The sequence below is a fragment of the Psammomys obesus genome, unplaced genomic scaffold, assembly GCF_907164565.1.
Source record: "Psammomys obesus unplaced genomic scaffold, mPsaObe1.curated_primary_1811, whole genome shotgun sequence".
Classification (NCBI taxonomy): Eukaryota; Metazoa; Chordata; class Mammalia; order Rodentia; family Muridae; genus Psammomys; species Psammomys obesus.
Genome location: NW_026592548.1, coordinates 8,211,099 through 8,227,740, shown reverse-complemented (window position 1 = coordinate 8,227,740; position 16,642 = coordinate 8,211,099). Strand labels below are relative to the sequence as shown.

Here is a 16,642-nt window from a genome sequence, read left to right as displayed (position 1 = left end):
TAGTTAACTTATTTACAAAACCTGTTGAGTATGCCTAAGATTTGATGAATTTATTTCTCATTTGAAAACTCAGAATGGTCTCTCTGCCCAGAAACCAAAAAAAAACAAACAAACAAACTGAGTTTTACATGTTTTATTGCCAGGTTATTTTTTAGCAGAGCTGTACTCTGATACGAACACAGTATGTCTTTTGTATCATGTGTATTTGTATTTTAAGTATTTTTCAGTAGTTCTCTGTTGTAGTTTAAGACTAATGATATAACAGGTAACCCAAGTGGATAAATGAATAGTGAGCCAGGTATGGTGGCACATCCCTTTAATCCTAGTATTTAGGAAGCAGGGGCTCTGAGGATGTGGCCAGCCAAGCTGGATAGTGAGACCTTTTCTCAGTTTAAAACAGGGAGGCAGAGGCAGCAATATTTTTGTGAGTTCGAGGCCAGCCTGGTCTACACAGAGAGACCCTGTCTCAATAAACAAAAAAAAAAAGAGGAACAAAACATAGGTTCTCTCTTTGATTGGCAAAGATTATGTCTGAATCTTCCCCTTTGTTTAAAGATATGTGTGTTTGGGTTATTTTATCTTTATTAATAGCGTGCTAAACTAAAGGACAAAATATGATTGAGATGTATAGAAAACAGCGTATTTTTCTGTTCATATGTGTGCCTCACTTTTTTTTTTCATTCTCCCCCTCTCTTTAAGGCATATTTAATGTAAACAGTAACTGAAGGGTCAATGAGACACACATACATAGTCCCAGCACTTGGGAATTTGGCAAGAGGATTACAAATTCTGAGCCAGACTGCTAAATAAGTGAAACCCTGTGTCAAGATAAACAAGAACTATTGCCCCTCTATGCCTATCATTATAAGCTGTGCTCACAGTAGATACAATTTTGTAATAAAATTTAGGGGTTCTTTTGAGGTCAACAGGGGCAGACACAAGATTATTCAAAGGCTTGGGAGGAATATTACAAGAAGCAAGGTATTATCTTTAGTAGATAATAATTCTGTGAGATGTTTAAATATAGTTGAAGCAATAAAGTTCCTCTGTTTTCCTGAAGGTCAAGCAGTTCCTGCTCCTACTGGGGCACCACCAGGTGGCCAGCCAGATTATAGTGCAGCCTGGGCTGAATACTATAGACAGCAAGCAGCATACTATGCCCAGACAAGTCCCCAGGGAATGCCACAGCATCCTCCAGCACCTCAGGTATAATGTACTTGCTTTTCTGTTTTTGTTTTCACTCCACCTTGTTTTCTGCATGTTGTCTGTTTGGGAGTATGTTTTACTTTTTACTTGGTAAAGTATAACTACATGACAATGAGATGCTGTAGTGTGTTTGGGGATTTGGTTTTTCTAATAATGCTTTCTGGCATCTGAGTGCTATTTTTATATTGCCTTTGATTTTAAAAATAAATTTTCTTCCCCCAGGGATTTGCAAATCATGCAAGAAGCCACCATCATATATATTAACCAGTTTTTCTTTCTTAAAGGATTCACTCCTGAGTTAGCTCCATTTAAAGGATTTTCTTTAACTTTTTGTGTATCTCTTATGTATCTCTTCTGCACAGGGCCAATAATAAGAAGTGGACAATACAGTATTTGCTTCATTGTGTGGGGGAAAAAACCTTTGTTAAATATATGGATGCAGACGACTTGATGAAGATCTTAATTTTGTTTTTGGTTTAAAGTAGTGTTTTTCTCCCCCTTTTTTATTTTGAAAATGTACAAAATATCTATCACTACTGATAGGAGGTTAATATTTCTGTGTAGAAATGAAAATTGGTTTGTTTTTAGTCTTTAGTGTAGATGTACACATTCCAGCAAATGTATTTGCAACTATTATGTGGTCGATGCTTTGTGATATAAATGTACTTTTTCAATGTATACTTTCACTTTTAAAATGCCTGTTTTGTGCTTTACAATAAATGATATGAAACCTCCTGTGTCGGTAAGTTGGATATGTGGGTAAAGGATTCAGAATTTCTTAACAGTGATAAATTAAGATACATATACACAAATATATAAGCTTTCCCCATGAATTACTGAGTTTTTAAACACTGGCATGTTTTTTTTTCCCCTTGCAGTATAGTGGTAGATTGGAGGATCTTTTCTGTTGTGTTTGGCTATTTCAGCACAAGTAATCCTGATATCTTCATTTTTTTCCTTCTGTTTGGTTAAAATCTGCATGTGTATACAATGATCTTTAGTATACTTCCATTGCATTAACAGTGAAATTTCCTTTTATACATGAGCACTGTTTCAGACCTGTACTGCTGCTACAACAGTTAACCTTCCTGTTCTTATTTCCAAGACTGTTTCAGCATAACTAATTTTGAACAGTTTTCAGACAGTGATTTGAGTAGTTTATAAGAAGCTTTTTGTTTTGTTTTTTTTTTTTGTTTTTTTTGTTTTTTTTTTTTTCATGTAAAAGCCACTCTTTCAATGTGTATATATATTATATAATAGTGTGTTTCTTTCTAAATTTAGGATAGAAAAGTAATAGAATGCGAAAGTATAGCCACATTGCATCTGCCATTGAAACATTTGGGGTATGAAAACGTTCAAGCTTTTTTTTTTTTTTTTCCTTTTTGCAGTATAGATAAGCTTTGTCTTGTAATGCACAAGTCCAGTCATTGAATCAAATTAATTTTTTGTGTACTTGAATCATTTTATTACTCTTTAACATTCATGCTGAAGTTCTGATATTTTGTTGAAAACCATTGTTTTACTCTGCATATTTGTTGGCTCTTTGCATATTAATATATTAGACTACATGCAAATACAGTCTGTCTTGCCATTGTCTGTTGAAGTGCAGGTTTGATCCAGCCAGTATAGAACTAGCTCTGTAGGGGTGAGGAGGACTGTGCTGTGTATCATCCTTGATTGTGTTCCTTCAAGGAGCATTGCACTGTAAGTACATCAAAATGACAAATTGATGAACTGCAACAGTATCTTTTTGTCAATGTTCCACATAATGTAATTGCTATATTTTGTGTGAATATTATGTTGGAATACAGTGCTGATATCATGGGAAACCATAACTGCCTCTTAATGTAGAGTAATACATAGTTCTGTATTTTTTTTTTAAGTGAGCTTAATGGTAAGTATTTTTGATATGCTTTAGCTAATAGCTAAAGAAAATTGATCATTAACAAAAGTTGAATAGTATTAATCGGTGCTCCTAAAATGCTGTTTTTCAGTGTAAAATATGCATATCTTTTATAGTGATATGAAAGACTTGAAATGTTTAAGACAGAAATGGTTTTCAGTTTGCAAATTATAAGCAATGTAGCACTTAACACCTTTCCGTAAATATGTTAGTTCTATCATCTGTGGGGAGCACCGTTTGTATGAGGTCAAATGCTTGAGATTATAGGGCAGAAAACAGTACAGCTCGTTGTGGGATGTTTGAAATGTTTTCGATTGTTTTATGTAACTTAAAGTTACTTCCCTTACCCTTATTTTAGATCTAGATGTGTAGTCCTAGTTTGAAGTTTAATAGTTTAGGAGTTATGTGTTAAGATCTTAAGTGTAGGGTATTGACATGAACAATTTCAGTATTTTGCATGATGTTGTTTCATAGATGACCTAGGAAAGTGATACATTTAGTAATTAAACTGAAGGAAATAGTTGGATTCAGTATCATAATTCACAAATTGGAGGCTGTTGATTTTGATTCGTTTAAAGTTTAAAATCTTTATTAATTGCAAACAGTGCAATTATTTATACTTCACAGTGCCTTCCCAGACCTTCCACCTTAGGTTCTGCTGCAAAAAGCAACAGGTAAGCACAACCTAAGGACATATATATATAAATATAATAATGTTGTCCCTGTGAGGTTTTTGTGGTTGTGTACTCAAAAGCAATCTGCTACTGCTTCCCCAAATGTATTTTGTTATTTATGCTACCATTTTAGTGGAAAATCTGTTAAGTTGTTCAAGCAGCAGTTTACAATTTTTGGTTTAATGGTTTTTTGTTTTTTTTTTTTTTGTTTTTTTGTTTTTTTTGTTTTTTTTTTTTTTCATTAAAATAAAATGAGTAGATTGCTGCTATAACTGAAAAACCATTCAAATCTTTTTGTATTTCCCCTTCCCACCCACTCCAAGTCATAGAAATGTTACAGTAAGAAAAATTAAATAGTTAAGACTTAGAAATCATTTGGTCAGAAATTTCAACAGCCTTCACAGCCTGTTTGTATGAATGACAGGACATTTTCTTTGCCCTCCATACCTATAGGCCTTTTGTTTTTTGTTTTCCTTGTTTATTATTACTGCTGTAAAGTATAGTAATTCAGTAAGAACATTTTGGGTCAGTTTCATAGACAGTTCTGTTTTCATGACTTGTATTTGCTGACAAGGAAGAATAAGGAATACTGGCAGTAAGTTTTGAGAGAAGGCATGTGCATCAGTGAAATGTTAACTGTATAACAAATAACCTTTCATAATCTGCATAATCAAGTTTCTGATTTATAATATTTTAATAACTTACACTGCATTAATTTTTGCCAGTTTAAAATGTTTGTGTTCCTAGGAATGATGTTAACTAGTATATATTTTGAGTTAAATGACTGTCTTAAAGCAGCACCATATCAGTTTTGCTTTTATTCATTTTCTAAAATGTGCTGATCCTATTAAAAACTCCTGCTTATCTTTACAACAAAGAAAAATATTCAAAAATACTGCCTTCATTTTCACACACAGTGCTGAAGATGCTGCAAGCACCAAATCATAGCTCATAAAATCAGGTCCTGAGATAGTTACCCATAAAGAGGAATCCTTTGAGTGTATGCCATTGGTGAGCCGATGAGCATGGACCATAGAAGGGCTCAATGTAGAAGGTAAAATTGGCAAATCATAATTGAGAAATATGAAATGTATTCCCATACATAATATGGTATAGGGTGTGATGTACCTGCTCTTGACCAGTTTCCATTTTAAAGTGCTATTCACTTAAATGTTCCATGAACTGTTAAGTTTCTTAAGTTATGGTTAGAGTGTGTGTGTGTGTGTGTGTGTGTGTGTGTGTGTGTGTGTGTGTGTGTGTGTGTGTGTGTTTGAGAGAGAGAGGTCGGTATGTTGAAAGCACATTTTTAGAACCTGTCAAGTTTTGGTTAGTTGTAGTTTATGTTTGGAAATCCAAGTGAATGCTTATAGATATTGAGGACTGTTTGAATATTTCTTGTGAGAACTTTTAATTCATTTCCATGAACCTTCACTGGTACTGTAAGCATTTTAAATAGCACCAATCTTAACTTTACGTAAATGGAAAGCAGAAAAGGTGAGCCAGTTGATTTGAATGCAACAGATTTTAAGGGTGGTAGAAAATTGGTTTAGATTGAAAGTAAACTCATAAAATTAAACAAAGTTTACAGGTTTTTTTAAAGGACATACATGTTAGTGTAGTGATACTTAGAATTTGTTGCTTTGATGTTTGTTTCAGAAATGCGTGTTCTTCTTTTAGTAATGAGAATTATTTTTAATATTAAAAATTGATTTATACTAGTTGTATTCTTAAATGCCTTGGGTAGTTAATTCATTCAAGTGGGTTTAGATAGGAATAACAAGTGGTCTCAGAGAAGTTTGTGTTCGCTTGCCATTACAAACAGTTCTGAAAATAGTTACATGTAGTCTAGAATATTGATATAGAATTAACTGGTCGCTGGAGATATCTCGTTTTAGCTCTGCAAAGTTTACCTGGCTTTAAATTGCATTTTCATAGTACTTAGAAATAACTTGACTGAAAATAATCCTACTTTTTGTTGGGTTATTGACTATCAGTCAGTTGACTTACTACAACTGTAATTGAGGGATTTTTAAATTGGTGCTTTAAAGAAAAGCAAATAAATCCCAGGGTTTTTATTTTCTTCAGTGATACCCTAAAGAAACTCAATGTATTTGCGAATATATATATATATATATATATATTTTCTTGTGCATGCTCGATGCATTTTCGTCCTGAGAAAAGTGTTCTCTACAGAAACTACCCGTGTGTTAAAAGAAGATTGGCTTAAAATGGCTACTGTGATGGGAACAGTGTCTTAGGGAGATGCAGCTTGGACTTGAGGTAAATTGAATACTTTACAAACTGGTTTAGAGTTTTGCTTTAATAACATTGTATGTAAAGGGGCACGTGATTGTTGTAATTTTGTATTATCGTTTCCTTAATTAAAAAATAAATGTACAGTGATTACTATTAAAAGAGAGTGCTCTTTCTTTTTGTGTCTTTGATATGTATACTGAGTTACAATTTTCTCCTTCCTGTCATTAAAGATTTACTATGAGAAAAGTACTGGTGGTTTTTTGCCTTTTTTAATTCTAAATAATAAAATAGCTTTTAAAATGAGAAAAGGGACCTTTTAATGCACAAGAAACTTTATTATGGTTTCACAACATAAAATAATAGTTTATCAGAAAATTAAATATACATAATTTGAAAAATACATGTTTCTATCAAATTTAATTTAGTAGTAGTTTCTCAATTCCTCCTTGGGGTTTTCTTCTCCATGTTCCTTCTTTGTCCGTATACCTGCCTCAGAGAGACTTGGACTCTACAGTTACGTACTACAGAGAAGAACTGGTCAATTCCAATTTTGTTGTCATTGGCTAATTTTAGATATAAAAACTTCATTTTATTCATGCAAACTATGTATGCATTAAGCATAATTGCTATGAATATGGAAAATACAAAGCTTTTGTTTGGGTTCTGAGAATGAACACATTTCCCTTCCCCATCAACTACATTTTGACTTTGCACAGCATGGTAATAAACATTGGAAAAGACATTCTTTAGATTTTGAAGATACGGGCAAAGATTTTAAATTCCTGTTTCAAAGATTTGGGAAAAGGTATTAAGTCAACATAGTGGCACCTCTGGTCTTTTTTGGCCCTTCCACAGAGATGTATCAAGAGAGTTGTAGAGAGAGTGTGAGTTCCAAGGAAAGAAGGAAGCCTAGTAGTCGTCCACTAAAAAAAGAGAAGAAGAAGAAGAATGATATTTTTTTCCTATTTACTTTCTAATTAAAAGAAAGAATTAAAAGCTAGGCGGTTCTTACTTTCAATGGTAAGAATGCAGGTACTCGCTGCAGAGCCTTTATTGTTGACTGCTTTACACATGTATTCTCCTCCATCTTCTGGGAACGTTTCTGGTAAATAGAGGCAGTAAGTTTCACCTCTTTCAATATATTGATAGTCTTCTCCGTCCTGCAGTATTTCTCCTTCAAACCACCATGTAATTTCTGGCTTGGGTTCTCCTGTTACTTTAACAGTAAATCTGACTGGCTCACTGTCTACAACTGAGGTGTTTTTTAGGGGTTTTTTGAACCATGGAGCTCCTGATCTGGTTTGCTCTTCATCTTCAGTAGTGGATCCATTAATGATGCTACCTTCTTCTTCCTCATCTTCTCGTTTCTGTATTAAGATAAGTACATTATCAAGATGGTATTTATTTTTAGTAATAGGATTTTGAAGGCAAAAGAACAAGTTTGGGGGTCTGGAGAGATGGCTCAGTCGTTTAGAGCACTGTGTGCTCTTCCAGAGGTTCCTGGGTTCAATTCCTAGTAACTACTTGGATATAGCTCACAGCCATCTAGCTTTACTGGGATCTGATGCCCTCTTCTGGCATGCAGATTTTCATGCAGATAGAGCACTCGTACTTTTTTTTTTTTTTAAGTTTGGGAAATAGCTGAGTGTTAAGAGTACTAGGCTAGCATGTATGATGCCTTGGTTTTCATTCATTAGTGGAACTGAAGGAGTATGATTACTATATTACTATTTAAACCATTCCACTGGCGTGAGAGCTGTGACATTTCTTAATCACTTGCAAATGTTTAGCACACCATCATTGTTTAGGTAGATGCATACCTTCTGTAGTGCCGCATCAATTTCTTTCTGTTCAAACTGCATTCGTAGTAACTTTTGTTCTTCAATTCTCCTTTGTTCTTCCTCTTCTCTTGCTTTAGCCATTTGTTCAAATCTGGCTCTCATGTTCACTTTATGAGTAAAGGGAGATTCACTTTTTTTTGCAGGCTTTACGTCAACATCATCTTCCTTTTAAAATAAATGAATAAATATTGCTTGCCAAGAACTTAATATGTTAGTGATTCTGTAATTTATAATACTTTGATCACACCTTATTGCTAGCTTTTTTGACTGGCCCTTTGTACCCAACTCACAATTATTAGTGCTAATTGTAAGAAAGTTCTTTGACATTTTTATGTACAAACACCTTCGCAGAAAATCCTACATAGTGACAACTTTTAAAACAAACTTAGACGGTTTCTTTGTATATTAGAGCCCTGGCTTTGTACACCAGCCTGTGCCTGCCTCCCAAGTCTGCCATGTACCACCACTCCCAGCTGAAATAAACTCTTACATAGCCCTACTATGTTCTGTTACTTCTGGAGATCTTAGAAATTAAGCAAATTATGGTCAGATGTCAGGGAAAGAAAGTTAAGGAAATGGAAAGGCATCTGGAATTTGGGGAACTCTGTGACTAAGGTGAGTTAGTTGTTTAGGGATGAACTTTGAAAGCCAGAAAATATAAGGGCAAGATCACGTATTGTAAGGTATATGGGTCTATGAAAAAATAAAGGCCAATTATGGTGTGTGTGTGTAACACGCTATACATTAGTTACCTGTACAGAAAATCTTGGCATAAACATTCTTTGATTCAGAGTTTGGAAGTTTTTTGGTTTCCCAGATCACATTTCAGTTACATTTAGGAAGATCCAGAACATGATCACAAATCTTTCCAAATGTGAGAGAATGCTTAAACCAGTATGCCAACTACTGTTAAACTGAAACCTAATAAATTATATATACAATATATTTTATACTATTTTTAGCACAAAATTGTTTAGAAAATGAGAGGTTTACCCAGGTAATGGTGTGTGCCTTTGGAGCACTTGAGAAGCAGCACTTGAGGCCAGCCTGTTCTACAGAGCAAGTGACAGGACAGCCAGGGGTACACAGAGAAACCATGACTCAAAGCAAAAGGGTTTGAATAAACAAAAGAATTGTTCCTGACATGACTGAACCAATGAAAGCATTGATGTTATCTTTTCTAGAACCTTTGAAAAATTAGGCTTCTGTTGTAGGGAAGCGGGAAAGTGATGTAAATGGAATGGGTGTCATAAGGCACTGATATTGGTAACAGGGTAGTAAAGCAACACACTGACTCGGGATACATTAGAGCATAGAAAATCAAGTTAGGCTGAGAGTTTTCATGCATGAGGCATCAAATGTGATTCTTAGCATCACACCTGTGTATGGTGGCCTAAGGCTTTAAGTGGTGATAGGAAGGAGCTATCTGATGCCAGACTGGGATACAGAAGACTTGAACCTATCTAAGACATTTAATTGGTTAACAAGTAGATGATATAAAATAGCATATGAGTGGACATTATTTTTGAGACAGTTTCTCGTGTAGCCTTGGCTGGCCTAGAATTCACTCTAAACCAGGCTTGCCCTAAGCTCAGATCCACGTTATCTCTTTCTCCTGAGTACTGGGATTAAAGGCATGCTTCACCACCACCCAGCTGGACATTGGATTCTTTTACATGGATGAATGGAACCTTGAGGTCTAGAATGTTAATTTTGAAGATACTTGAATCTCAACCTCAAGACATGGTCTCACTAAGTACCCTGGCTAGCATTAAAATCATTAATCTGCCTCTGCCTTCTGAGTACCTGAAAGGAGTACACTACCACTTCCATAGGAACATAGATGTAATAGATTCTAGGGGTTGAGGGGGAAGTCCATCCCTGGAAGTTGTCAAAACTTTAAAGCTTTTTAAAAGCTCTTAATGACTTAATCCAAGGTGGGTAGAAGACAGCGTTCACCAGAAACAGTTAACATCCTAATCTCACATCTTAAGAGCCAGAAGTAGTGATGCATCAAACCTACCAGTTTCATTCTTAGAGGTTTTACAATGACTGCCTTTAAGAGAAGAACAACTGCATATTGGTGGAACTGTTTGTCAGATTAGGGCTTTAAGACAGGGTCTCCTGGAACCCAGACTGTCCTTGAACGCATCCTGCCTCTCCCCCAAGTCATACCCAGGTTGAACTTTACTTTGTGAAGTTTAAAAATTCAGTTTTAACTTGACCTGTCACACAGCCAGTAATTGCTAGTGTTCTTCAGGATTATTTTACTACTTCCAGCTGTTCCTAATTTTACAACACACATGCTTGTATCTCACCAAGTCCAAAGCAGTGTCACGCTGCCTTTGCCTTAACACAACAAAAACTTCAACAGACCTTAATCAAGCATTAACTGGTTTCCCTGGTAGGGGTGGTCTAGAATGCTAAATCTGGGCTATTTATAGCTTGGATCTCAAGGCACTGTGAAAGGATTTTCTACATAAGCCTCACAAGTAGCCAGACAGCATTAGAGGAGCTATGCCTGTTTCTTAGCTCTCCAAGCCCCTCAGGTACACTGTCCAATGTGATTTCGTGGCAATAGATATGGTACAGCACAAGTGGTTTTCAGTCATACCCCTGGCTTACTCGTGTGTCCCTAGAACAAGTTGGCTATCACTCTGCTTTGCTCATTTCTAGGTTTTATTTGCTGCCATTCCATTTTTCCCCCTCCACTCTGCACCCTATTCATACCTGCCTCCAAATCCTTTTGAACTCTTAAGTCCTATATGAGCTTAATGGTCTTAAATTATTACATTTTTACCAACAACAAAGTGTAAATACAAAGACTTATGTTTAAATAACATCAATGTTAACAAATACAACAGTAATGTACCTCGTGGAAGTTTTCTGCTTCTCGCTCTTTAATTTCAAGGTCAATTGCTCTCCTTTTTGCCCGCTCTTCTTCTATCTTTTTCTGTATTTCTTTTTCAGACAACTGTCCAATTTTTTCAAACTTGCTTTTTAGATTTTTAGCTTGAATAGAACCACTCCTTCTTAACTTGATTAATTCTTCATATTCTCTACTCAATCCAAAAGTTTCATTTTCTTCTTCTTCCTTCAGAAGATTAATATTTTTGTATGTTAAATACCAGCAAATTACAATGGATGACCTCCTCTCATCTTTTGTTCAGGGGTATGTTTCAAGACAACCAAATGGATGCCTGGAACCTACAGGACAAATGGAGTCCTATATATACTGTTTTTAAGAGTTTTATTTCTGGGGTTGGAGAGATGCCTTTGTGGTTAAGAGTACTGGCTAATCTTTCAAGAGTTTTGGGTTCGGTTTCTGGCCTCCATGGTGCTCAAGGTGCCAGACATACATGCAGGCAAAACACCCATGACGTAAGATAAACACATTTTTTTAAGTTTAAGACTTACTAAGAACTAACAACCTTTCACATAAAGGAAGCCTGTGTGGCATATTGAATTGATAGCATCAATACTATTGCGCTTTGGAACCCCAATTAAATGCAATATTGGCTTTTTTTTTATTCCTTTTTTGAGACAGGGTTCCCCTGTATAGCCTTGGATGTCCTGGACTCACTTTGTAGGCCAGGCTGGCCTTGAACTCAAAAGAGATCTGCCTGCCTTTGGCTCCCAGAGTGCTAGAATTATAGGCATGTACCACCACACCTGGCTAATAATAGCTCCTTTAAAAAAGAGAAAGCTTTTTAGATTTTATATTTTTCATGTATAAATGCTTTGCCTGCTTGATGTGTATATGCCACATGCATGCCTTGTATAGGTCAAAATGCAGCATTGGATCCTCTAAAACTGGCGTTAATAGATGGTTCTAAGCCACCACATGGGTGCTTGGAATTGAGTCTCAGTCCTTTGGAAGAGTAGCTTTGCTATCCTTTTGTCATTGTGCCATGACACTGTTACCTACAAGGCTCACACAGGAGAAACAGTTTCCTTACAGCAAATACATTACTAAAACAATCCATGTCTTAAGTGAGTTTTCAGTGTTGTGTTGGGCCACATTCCTAGCTACACTCTACCAGGTCAGACATACCTAGGGTAGCTGTATATATGTGTGTGTGTGTGTGTGTGTGTGTGTGTGTGTGTGTGTGTGTGTATACAGCTGTATATATCTGACTAAGTATATATGTCAGAAAAGGGTCAGATAGCCTCATGTGATTAATAATACAGAAAGGTCATAATAAGGCAACATAAAGAACATATTAGATCTCAAAGTAAACATTCTTATACCTTACCTTTCCCATTTCTTGTCTCAGCTGCTCAAATTCCTGTTTCTCCATTTCTAGTTTATGTCTCCGTTCCTCCTCTGTTCGTCGTCTTTCTTCTTCCATTTTTTGCTTTAACAGTTCTTCAAAATTAATTTCCAGTTTTCCAGGTATTAGAGATTCTTGAGAGACTGTTTTATACCTCTCTGGGGAATCGTCATCTAACACCTATTTAAATATTTTATCATTTTTTTTTTTTAGAATTGTGTACTAAAAAGGTAATATTTCTTCTAGAAACAAGTGAATTGAATAAAAGTGTTTTATGTTGATCTAAAAATTCAGAGATAATGAACTTTCACAACACAAACCAGTGAACAAGTGGGTATTTGTGGTGTGGAGGATGGTAACCATCTACATGTATTCCCCATTCAAATGAACAGAAAATACTCACTTCTACAATGAGTCATCTGAATTAGAAATTGATGTTCTTTAATGATATTAACATTTTAATTAATTTACTTTTTATATTAGTTTATTCACTTTGTATCCCAGCTGTAGCCCCTCCCTCATGCCCGCCCAACCCCACCCTCCCTCCCTCATCTCCTATGCCCTTCTCCAAGTCCAATGATAGGGGAGGAGGACCTCCTCCCCTTCCATCTGAACCTAGCCTATCAGGTCTCCTCAGGACTGGCTGCATTGTCCTCCTCTGTGGCCTGGCAGGGCTGCACCCTGATGGAGGGGTGTCAGAGAGCCAGCCACTGAATTCATGTCCGAGACAGTGACAGTCCCTGTTCCCATTACTAGGGAACCCACTTGGATACTGAGCTGCCATGGCCTACTCTGAGCAGGGGTTCTAGGTTATATCCACGAATGGTCCTTGGTTGAAGTATTAGTCTCAGAAAAGACCCCTAGGCCCAGATTTTTTGGATCTGTTGCTCTCCTTGTGGAGCTTCTGTCCTCTCCAGGTCTTACTATCTCCTCCTTCTTTCATATGATTCCCTGCACTCTGCCCAAAGTTTGGTTATCAATCTTAGCACCTGCTTTTATACACTGCTGGGTAGTCTTTCAGAGGCCCTCTGTGGTAGGCTTCTGTCCTATTTCCTGTTTTCTCCTCCTTACAATGTCTATCCCGTTTGTCTTTCTGAGTGAGGATTGATCATCTTACCTAGGGTCCTCCTCCTCGCTTAGCTTCTTTAGGTGTACAGATTTTAGTATGTTTATCCTATTATGCGTATAGTGTCCACTTATAAGTGAGTATATACCGTGTTTGTCTTTCTCCTTCTGGGATATCTCACTCAGGATGATCTTTTCTAGATCCCACCATTTGCCTGCAAATTTCATGAATTCCTCGTTTTTAATTGCTGAGTAGTATTCTATTGTGTAAATGTATCACAATTTCTGTATCCATTCCTCCGTTGAGGGACATCTAGGTTGTTTCCAGGTTCTGGCTATTACGAATAAAGTTGCTACAAACATGGTTGAACAAATGTCCTTGTTGTGTACTTGCGCATATTTTGGATAAATGCCTAGGAGTGGTATAGCTGGACTTTGAGGAAGTGCTATTCCTAATTGTATGAGAAAGCGCCAGATTGATTTCCAAAGTGGTTGTACAAGTTTACATTCCCACCAGCAACTGAGGAGGGTTCATTTCCCTTTCTCCACATCCTCTCCAGCATGCATTGTCTGATATTAACATTTTAATCTGACTGAAGTGAATCTCCAGTTCTGGTCACTAAAATAGAATATTTCAGTTAAGTTATAGTCTTAATAAAGAGACATCCGGATCATCATGATCTTTTATCAGAAAAAAAGAAAACCCCAAAATCCTTAAGGCCATTAGTTTAATGCCTAAAAGTTTTGCTGTCAAGATGTTTTAAAGAAATAATAGTTTATATATTGTTAGAACTGCCAGTTTGGATTATAGATACATAAATTTACTAACTCTGTAACCTTATAAAGTAGTTTAGGATTAATATGCTTGGTTTTCACCTGAGGAACGGACTGAAAAGTAACTTGTCTAAAGTCAACAGAAACACCAAGTAGAAAAGCCAGAAGGAAAGCTTCAGAGAATTTCCAATAAGATTATAAATAATGTAAAAAATATTTATATATGTAGGCAATTGTCATAGTGAAACCTATTTATATGCTACATGAAATGTGAATACCAGACTGCTTTTTATAATTTTGTAAATTTGTATGAATAAGATTGATTGTGACCTTGGGCAAGCTACTCACCCCTCTGAGCCTTCCTGTGAGAATTTTCTTACAATTCTCACTGGATTAAATGAAGCTTAGAAATACAGAATGCACTGTCTAACATCATGGTAGGCTCCCAATAGGAGGGTTTTAATTTTATTTTATTTGCATTGGTGTTTTGCCTGCATGTGTCTGTTTGAGGGTATCAGATCCCTGGAACTGGAGTTACAGATAGTTGTAAACTGCCATGTGGGTACTGGGAATTGAACCTGGGTGCTCTGGAAAAGCAGGCAATGCTCTTAACCCCTGAGCCATCTCTCCAGCCCCCCTGGAGTGCTTTAACTTTTAATATTTATCAGAAAAATTTCAGGAGTCAGTTCTCTGTTCTTACCATGCTTCTGTCCAGGAGTGAACTCAGATCATCAGGCTTAATGGTAGTTTTACCCAATGGAGCCATCTTCCCAGTCCCTAATAACAGTTTTATTATACTATCATGTCCTGAATAGAAGTAATCCCAAAATTGCAGCTAAAACATTTGCTTGTAAGTTGCTGATGTTAGATACATTTTACCATGAAAAAATAATCTAATTTTGTTTTTCTGTCTCCTGGAGATAAGAACTTTGATGAGAACTGTGGCCTGAAGACACAGACACGGAGTGAAAGGGCCTCTCTTGGACTCAGAGGCAAGAAAGCAAGCAAATTAGGACTTGGTCCCAGGCAAGAAATAGCAACAATGATATGGATTACAGTAGTGAAGAAGGGAGAGTAAGTCAGGGGGTCAAATAAATGGAAGTTTATAGCCAGTTATGCATGAATGAAAAGGTGAAAGTATATTTCAAGTTCCTGAGTTTCTGGTTTGAGTGTATGGGCAAATGATTAAACCAAAAACTTAGCTATATGTGTTGAAAGATTACCCAGGCAAGCACAAATACTAGGCTATTTCATCAGTAGCAAATTAAAATATAAAACGGGTGAAGTGTACATATGTCAAAATGATTGATCAGATTCTACAAATATGGCATGAAAAATGTAACTTTGATAAATTAGGTATCAATATGTAAAAAAGAATGAAGTTAGATAATTATGATTAAATGACTTTAGTCATCTAATATAGATTGGGATTAAAATGGCAAGAAAAGGAGAAAGGGACAATGAAGGGATGGAAGGAGGGAAACTAGGGGGAAATTGTGTTTTGTTTTGTTTTGTTTTGTTTTGTTTTGTTTTGTTTCTTGACACTCTGATCTGGTCTAGAAGATCTTTTCAGACAAGGATGATAGTTTCCAACCTTTTATGCCAAGCATAGCATTGATAATCAGATCTTTTTTTTTCAACGCCAACTGAAGCAAATGCTGACAAGTATTTGGCATTCATACTTTTGGTACAGATTTCAGAGATGATGGGGTTGGGTGTTCCTCAGACTCTAGTCATTTCATTCACACCTTGTAAAAACTGAATCCTTGAGGACCCAAGTTCAGTTCCCAGAGTAAAACTAGGTGCACACCTCTAATCCCAGCACTGTGGAAGCAGAAAATGATTCGTCAGACTGCTAGCCCGTCAAAAGGGACAGCATTCCTGAGAATGACACCCAGGGTTATTATCTGGCTTTCCTAGCTTGTGCAACCTCGTGTATGTGTAAGCGCATGCTCACACACGTCCACACACTACCCCTACATTGCTGAATTCCAAAATATTGTTCAGTTAGCTTCATCTTACCATGCTTCTCCTTGCTTCAGCAAATGCCTTCTTCTCTTCCTCTATTCTCCTCCGGGCCTCCTCCTCTGCTTTTCTTTTTTCATCTTCTCTCCTTTGCCTTTCTATTTCCTCAAAACTGAGTTTGAGTTTTCCAGGGCGGTACTCTTTAAAAACTGTTTCTATATCTTGGCTTTCATCCTCCTCATTTACCTAATAAAGAAACTATTCGTTACTAAATTGAAATTCATTGGCACAGGAATGGTATGGTAAAAAGGTATGCTTAGCAACTGGACAGAATATCTCAAAGCTCCCAGAATACCTACTCCAAATCTTTTTTATTTTTTATTTATATTTGTATTTATCTATCTTATCTATCTATTTATATTTATGTCTATCTACTATCTATCTACTTACTATCTATCTATCCATCTATCTATCTATCTATCTATCTATCTATCTATCTATCTATCTATCTAGACAGGTTCTCCCTAAAATAACCCTAGCTGTCTTGGAGCTCATCAAGCTTTTAGGGAGATTGTGTAACACAGGTTAAAGGTTCATGCTGACTGTTCATTCTCGTAAACAAACTAAATGCCATGTAACACACACACACACACACACACACACACACACACACACACACACACA

General features: G+C 36.3%; 2 protein-coding genes across 13 annotated transcripts in view; one reads left to right on the top strand and one right to left on the bottom strand.

Annotated features, from left to right (window-relative positions):
- Positions 1-6,198, top strand: part of Fubp1 (far upstream element binding protein 1) — a 28,759-nt gene extending 22,561 nt beyond the window's left edge. For 8 of the 10 annotated variants that reach the window (XM_055614433.1, XM_055614432.1, XM_055614431.1 and 5 more), the window contains 2 exons: positions 1,061-1,206; positions 1,569-1,943. In XM_055614433.1, the coding sequence (XP_055470408.1) occupies positions 1,061-1,206; positions 1,569-1,577 (155 nt within the window). In that variant the 3' untranslated portion in view covers positions 1,578-1,943. Of the gene's footprint in view, positions 1-1,060; positions 1,207-1,568; positions 1,944-3,736; positions 3,784-4,700 lie in introns of those variants that run through there. The other 2 variants (XM_055614438.1, XM_055614440.1) reach the window with 1 other exon arrangement.
- A 172-nt stretch (positions 6,199-6,370) lies between these two features.
- The window catches only part of Nexn (nexilin F-actin binding protein), a 29,069-nt gene continuing 18,797 nt past the window's right edge, over positions 6,371-16,642 (bottom strand). For 2 of the 3 annotated variants that reach the window (XM_055614347.1, XM_055614349.1), the window contains 5 exons: positions 16,016-16,204; positions 12,137-12,334; positions 10,753-10,974; positions 7,860-8,045; positions 6,371-7,406 (listed from right to left, as the gene is read on the bottom strand). In XM_055614347.1, coding sequence (XP_055470322.1) covers positions 7,017-7,406; positions 7,860-8,045; positions 10,753-10,974; positions 12,137-12,334; positions 16,016-16,204 — 1,185 coding nt within the window. In that variant the 3' untranslated portion in view covers positions 6,371-7,016. The remainder of the gene's footprint in view (positions 7,407-7,859; positions 8,046-10,752; positions 10,975-12,136; positions 12,335-16,015; positions 16,205-16,642) is intronic. The other variant, XM_055614348.1, reaches the window with a different exon arrangement.